Raw genomic sequence first — 7,127 nt, 5'->3', positions numbered from 1 at the left:
CCGAGAAGAAGGGGGGCATACATGCTTCCAAACATGACGAAAATGTGACATTTTAAATGTGGACAAAATATGTGCATACATTCTCTTATTGTCGTTTTTCTGACATTTTTCAAAGGATGTAAAAACGTTCCACTATCCTAACCAAACAATAAAAGGTTTCATGCAAACAACAACATAAACACTATGTGATTAAGTATGAAAAAAAAAATCAACTAACTATCCATATATCAATTTTCTGTAGCCACTTACCTAAACAAGTAATAGGTTTGATGCAAATAACAAAATATAAAATTTAGCATTCAAGGTTGGCACAAAACTACTGAACAGCAAACCAACTCCTTTGTGCATTTTTTTTCACACAAAATCATCTAATTCAAAATCTAATTTTAATGTGGTTTTGTGTTTGTCCTGCATGCCATTCCCAATCCACAAAAAAAAAAAAAAAAATCAATAAAATTATATAGGCCAGGGCTGCTCACATTTTAGTAGGGGCAGTAAAAGATCCAGCGTAAGTGCATGTCTGCCATCTAGTGGAGGAGAATTAAATTACAATTAAAAACCCACTTAACCCCTGCATACTCACAATTCAGCGCCGCAGATTTTTTCATTAATACATTTTTACAGGGTTTTTTTCCCCTGGGTTGTTTTGAACACTGGATTGAGCGTACAACCAAACGCATCAAAATTGAAATTGATTATTATAACTATTATGATAATGATGTCAGGCCTTGCTGGCCAACCACTGCAAAAAATACGGCGCACACACATAATTCCCAATATTCAAGCAGTGATAATAATTAAACTACTCAAAATGGAGCAGCTTGCAATGACTTAACAAAATTTATAAATAAAACACACACCCCTCAACACTTTCATCTATTACACCATAAAATAACTTGATGATGGTGGTAGAACTACTTTTTAAATGACACTTGATGTAAGAAAAACATTTGGAAGAATTGGATTAGGACATCATTTTTATTTTTATAATACATTTGCAAAAGAACATAAAAAAGCAGGAAAAAATGTGACAATTCTTCAATTTAAGAAGCGTAACAAGAGAACACCATTTTGAACCAAAAAAAATCTCATTTTAATGTTTATCATGCTTGATTAGCTTTGAAATTTGGTGCCTTTAAAAAGTCTTCAGTTGTTATTTACAATAATCATAACCTGATGAATAAAGCAGATGATGGCTGAATGTGAGACAACAACATAACCAAACATTTTAAGAATATTCCATCCCAAATACTTTTTTTGATACCTGGAAAAAATGGGTAGAAAATGGGCACCAAACTTCCCAAATAATAAATCTCAAGTAACATGTGAAACCTCTTGAGTAGAGATGAGAATTTAATTTGAAATTCAGTTCTGTGGTGTGCAAAAGAAAACAACAGATCGCTGACAAACTAGGTAGCATATATAGGTTGAAGATTTTTGTAAACGATTCATCATGAGACAAAATATCAAAGACAACGCAATTCAGGAAACAATCTTATCACCAACGATCAAGCTGCAGGTTGTTATCGTCCTTAAGGTATATTGCACTGTCGTAGATCGGGGGCATCCTGTATTTGTTGTGCAGAAGACATGGATGCTCAGGGTTTACTGGGAGGACGTGGGGGGAACACTCCTGAGGCCTCCAACATGGTCTTTCTCCGTGCCGTCTCTTTGGCTACATTATGGTTTAGTCTTCTTAGACGTTCCTGTAGACAGAACAATTCCATTTTCAATGCCTGTGTTTACTGCCACGTCATTTCTAGTTAAGTGCGTTGGCTGCAATTTATTTATAGAGAACATTACAAAAAAAAAATCTACATCGAGACACATTATGTAAATTTGATGTTTTTTGTGTATACAAATAATTCGTGCCTGGAATGTTGAATCTACACCGAAGAAGCCAAAAGGTAGGCAAAGTGTCAATATTAGCAGATTTTCTTTAGCTATTAGTGTCATCAGAGTTTGTTTTGAATCCCGACCAGTTATTCAACAACAAAAGCTTTGACTTAAAAGTCAGTCCAGATAATTTGTACTCAATTAAGCAGACATCAAATCTCGACTTTAAGAGACACACAACACTAACCTGAGCATTCTGCATTATATTGTTTACAAGCACGACTCTTCTTCTTGCATTGAGAAGTTTCTTTACATAAGGGTCCAGATCAAGAGCCACCTTTTGATGTTCATTAATCCTGCATAGTTCTGAAAAAAAGAGTCAAAACATGTTTCAAGTTCAAAAGGAGGAGTACAAAAATGAATTCACGTTATTTCACGGATGTACACTGTGTTAAATTGGGTAAATATATCGTTATGGTAAAAGGCTATTTTACTCAATGGTTAATGAGAATCGTGGACATGTCATTCAAGTCATGTCAAAACAATAATAATAATAATAATAATAGGAAGAAGCTAATTACCCGTGGCAAGATTGTCTATGTGCTCCCTTAGTTCGACTTGGCTCTCTCTGTAGAAAGGAAAATATCGCCATTAAAATACACAATTGCAGCGGTAAACCGTTTAATATCCCGAGATCTCCTGACATAGGTCACGAGATCGAAGTTAGCAGGAATGTGAGGCAAGATGACGATTAAACGACGTCAAATCACGCGTTTGATTTACCTGACGGAGTGCACGTGCAGATCCAGTTGTTGGATGGCTGGTTTTAAAACATCGAGCATCCCATCTGCAATAACATCTCTGCCAGAGGAACTGTCAACAACTACCGCAGAAGCCATTTTCACGGTGGAGCAGGGCTACACCGGAAATTGCGTCAACGTGACGTGTGACATAAAGCGTCTCCATTTTCTTCCCGAGTTATATTCGGCTTCAAAGGCAACACCATTTTAAAAAGTCGCTCCGTCAGAAACGCTTCGTCAGGGTTGGTTTTTAACGTACCCGTGTCGTTTTTGAAAGTATATCACGAGAGAGGTTGTGCTTTTCTTTCGGCTCCTAGTTTGGGAGAGTGGCGTTTTTCTTCGTCCTAAAGGGACAAATTACAGCACCCTCTCCCTGGTGGTGTTGGAACAAGCTAGTTTTTGAAGCTAAGTTTAGCTAGCTGGCTCTTCTCGACCAATGCAACGTTCAATGTAAGTCGAATATTCCAGTCTTGTTAAATCAAAAGAACCGGTTTGATTTGCTGCATATGAATGCTGTTTGTACAAAATGCCGCGATACTTTTACTCTCTCGATAATTATTTTGCTAATCTTAAACGAAGTAAACTGCGTTCCGCAAGGCCCGTGTCGTGTGTTTTTGATTGTGTATAAAGTGGGCAGACGATTGAATGACTGAAACAGATGTTGATTTATTTCTGTATTCTTTTGTAACAAGACGAGGCACGCCAGATGCCCCAGATTTTAGGCCACAAGTCATTCAGTATTTAGTTTTGTCTGTGAGACAGTTGGCGTTATTAACATAACTATAACAAATTATTTCACTTATCAGCATGAAGTAGGCTTCATACGAAGTGGCATTTTGGACTTTTTTTGAACACCTTTCATCTCATTTCATTGTTTGTTTTTTTTTCCAGGAACCTGCAACAGAATTCATTCAAAATGAGTGCTGCATCTTCTCAAAAAGTTGTCCTGAAGAGCACCACCAAAGTGTCCCTGAATGAGCGGTGAGGCGCCATGCACCCTGTCGGCAGTTAAACCCCCGAATCAAGGGCCATCCTTGGTCTTTGAAGGTCTTTGTGCCCTCTGGAGAAGGCCGTTGTCAGCGACCTGTCCCAAAATGGATGCGATACCCTTTTGTGTGCACTGCTTACTTAGCTTTATTTGACCTGTGAATATTTATGGGTGCATAAGCTGAATTAAGCACAGCAGGTGATTGTCCAGGCTGAATGTTATGTGTGAGCAATGCACAAAGGGAAATGAAGTGGTAATGCTTGCTTGGCCGATGATGGACCAGACCACTGTCCTGAAAATTCCATGGCACTCACACTCCCTGTTATGTACACAGTACAGTATACACAAAGTATACACAATAAAGAAGGGAGTGGTGATATTACACATTTGAAAAATTCCAAAAGTTTCTCTCACTCTTTCAAACCAGCTGAAGTTAAGCACCTTTCACCCTTCTTCACTGTTCCTCTTTTCTCTCTTACATTAGTTAAGGTACTCGGTCCTAGCTCGGACGTGATGTCGCAGCCTTTCATGCTGTATGTCATGCTTGTCACGGTCCTTGCTGTAAGAGGCCGAGTAACCCGACATAGTCCATGGCCTCTGCTACTGCAGGACGACCCAAAAAGCCAGTCAGCTTGGGGCCAGTAAGTGGCAGTTCTACTCACTTTCTGTATCTCTTTCTTCAAATCAATCTCTCTCTCTCTCTCTCTGTCCCCATCTGTTTCTTCTGTGCTTCTAATGCTTGGTTTGGGGAAAAAAGTAATATTTTTGAGAGAAAAATGAGTGTCAGCAAATGGAATATAAATGACATAAGAGCCACAAGAGTAAGTGTGGCCGCATCCATGACTTGAGAAATGACTTGATGTGGAACCCTGCTTCCTCCTCTTCTGTGTCCCCTGTCCTCGTCTTTTACTTCCTCTTTTCCCTCCCGCCTTCTAAAGCTTCACTAACATGCTGAAGAACAAGCAGCCCACAGCGGTTAGCATTCGAGCCACCATGCAACAGCAGCATATGGCCAGTGCGCGCAATCGCCGGCTGGCCCAGCAGATGGAGAATCGGCCCTCGGTGCAAGCAGCTCTGAGTCACAAACAGGTACACGCCTACAGGGACGTCGGACTTTATTGCATAGGGTGGGGGCCGTCACAAACGGTGACACCAAATATTTGTCCAAAAGGACCGTATTTGACAATTTATGGGAAATTTTACCTTAATGTGTCCTAACCATTTACAGCAGTCGTATACAAGTTATACCGGTGTCAGTGAGTACACATACAATCTGTAACATAATCTTGTCTCCTTGAATACAGTATATGATTAATGTTTCATAAGGTCATTCTGTGGACCAACCATCGAAAATAAAGCACGGCAGATCTCTCTTTAACGACCAATGATTAGGTGAAGGAATCCTGAGCCCTTTTTCCTCATTGGTTATAACCTAGTTGTAAATGAGACAGGTCAAAGTGCACATTTGTGGACAATTGTAATCGTCAACGGCTGAATTGCTTGAAGTTCAAGAGAATTTAAATGTGGTTATCTGATCTGCAAAAATAGATAACTTGTAATAAGGTTGCTTTGAATCATTTTTGCAATTGCATGTGATTTATAGGAAAATGCGGTAGAGCATGATCATGAATCAGGTGGTCTTTGCTTTTTCCCAGAGGTACTCATGTTTCATTAATACCCTCCTCTACCACACACACACACACACACAATTATTTAGGCTCTTTACAAAGCTATGGCAAATGCATGCAAACAAAAAGGCAGAAATGTTTTCCTCAGAGATAACCGAACAATGCTTTGTTTGCCATATGTTTTGGAATGGAAAACAAATGGTGGGTGTTGGGATTATACTGCACGTTTTTGTTGTTGTTGCACAAAGTATAAGTCCAAAATGGTGTTTCTACCACCTCCAGGTGTGCGACCGTACTATGTGACCCAAGTCTGGAAAAGAGGCACAAGAGAAAGACGTGAATGGCTTTATTTCCGTTTATAAGCATTAAGTCTGTTGGTAAACGAGAATGATCAAGCCACCGTTTTATGTCTTTGTCATGTCTGATATGCAAAGACCCCAAGTCTTGAGTTTTGGACCAGTTCCATTTGAAAGGCGCGGTGTTTGAAATGCGTTTGAAACAATTTGTCAGAGCCTGAAGCAACGACTGGGGAAGAGCAACATCCAAGCCAGGTTGGGTCGGCCAGTTGGCATGGGAATGCGCGGCGGTGCCGTTGGCGGCAGAGGAGGAATGCGCGGAATGACCAGAGGACTTCGAGGAAGAGGCAGAGGAGGAATGATGAGAGGTGCTCTTTCCCTGAGAGGTACCTAACGACCGCTTTAAGACATGCTTTCAGATCTTGTGTTCTCCCAATGCATTCAAGTATTTTTTTTTTTTTAATGTAGGAAAGCGAATGACTCCTGGTTTCCCCATGCGAGGCCGTGGCTTTGCTGGCCGTATGGGAATGCGCAGAGGTGGCCGCCTGCGTGCGGGAATTCCTGGCCGAGGCGGAGCTATGGGGAGAGGAGCACCGCGTGGAGGGATATCCAGAGGTGCGATTTCCACATCTGTTGATTGAATTTGCTGAAATGTTTTCTTTCCGCTCACTATTGCTTTATGTGCGTTTGAGGATAGGACGCGGCGGTCTCCGGGGGCGCGGCGGTTTTGCTGGCCGACGCGGTCGCGGCAGAGGCATCGGCCGACCGTCAGTTACCCGCGAGCAACTGGATAACCAGCTTGATGCTTACATGTCAAAGACCAAAGGTCACCTCGACGCTGAACTGGATGCCTACATGGCTCAGGCAGACCCAGACAGTATGGAGTGACACTGGACTCGTTACTGCAAGAACTGTACAGCTCCTTTAACGCATACTGTGTAGTGTTTACTTATGAGAAAATGGGGTGCGTTGTTTTGATGAGAACCTAAACAGTCCAGGACTCTTTGGAAATGCCGAAAATCAGTAACCCTGAATGTGCTTTCATTCACTAGTAATTTCTACAAACTGTTCCTATGAAGCCCATTTTAATAATACTCAACAGTATGACATGACTTAGTCTGAAAAAAATCTGTTTTATTTTTATTTTACAGTCCCATGGAAAGCCTGTACAATGTTTATTCATGCCTAATACATTTTATAATTGTTTTGCCACTTTATGTTTTGTCTTTTTTTGCGTTGCATTACATTGCTAATGTTACGTTCCTGCACATCCTGAATTTGGTCTTCTGAAGCATTTTGTTGGCACTGTTTCATAAGTTATGTCAAAAAATTGTGTGAACTGCATTTTTCAGCCAACATTGAATTTGTGCTTTCTGTTTAAATGAAGGTTTTGAGAACTTTGAGCATCTCTAGTCATTAATGAGAAATGCAATTAGCAATATCTGGGCAGGGCAAAATCCATTATCTAACTATTTTGGAAGTACCTAAAACGGTGCTCCAAAATTAAAAAATGCTTTGCAGTTAAGGAGCATAGGTTAGCGCGCAATGTGCAGCAGCATGTCATCAATGCACTTGAGGA

At 40.6% G+C, this 7,127-nt stretch overlaps 2 protein-coding genes across 2 annotated transcripts; one reads left to right on the top strand and one right to left on the bottom strand.

Annotated features, from left to right (window-relative positions):
- Positions 1-964: 964 nt before the first annotated feature.
- On the bottom strand, positions 965-2,782 carry snapin (SNAP associated protein). Its single transcript, XM_088405258.1, has 4 exons — positions 2,620-2,782; positions 2,418-2,464; positions 2,084-2,202; positions 965-1,706 (listed from the first exon to the last, which is right to left on the bottom strand). Exons 1-4 carry the CDS (start codon positions 2,733-2,735, stop codon positions 1,599-1,601), a joined length of 390 nt encoding a protein of 129 aa, XP_088261384.1. The 5' UTR covers positions 2,736-2,782; the 3' UTR covers positions 965-1,598.
- A 14-nt stretch (positions 2,783-2,796) lies between these two features.
- On the top strand, positions 2,797-6,951 carry chtopa (chromatin target of PRMT1a). Its single transcript, XM_088405257.1, has 6 exons — positions 2,797-3,086; positions 3,528-3,617; positions 4,563-4,713; positions 5,763-5,934; positions 6,017-6,163; positions 6,246-6,951. The coding sequence occupies exons 1-6, from the start codon at positions 3,073-3,075 to the stop codon at positions 6,434-6,436; spliced, it is 765 nt and encodes a 254-aa protein (XP_088261383.1). The 5' UTR covers positions 2,797-3,072; the 3' UTR covers positions 6,437-6,951.
- The last annotated feature ends 176 nt before the right edge of the window (positions 6,952-7,127 follow it).

This window comes from Hippichthys cyanospilos, chromosome 21, assembly GCF_059441005.1.
Source record: "Hippichthys cyanospilos isolate Australia breed blue-spotted pipefish chromosome 21, RoL_Hcya_1.0, whole genome shotgun sequence".
NCBI lineage: Eukaryota > Metazoa > Chordata > Actinopteri > Syngnathiformes > Syngnathidae > Hippichthys > Hippichthys cyanospilos.
The sequence above is the reverse complement of the archived record's forward strand: the minus strand, read 5'-3'. Positions and strand labels throughout refer to the sequence as shown.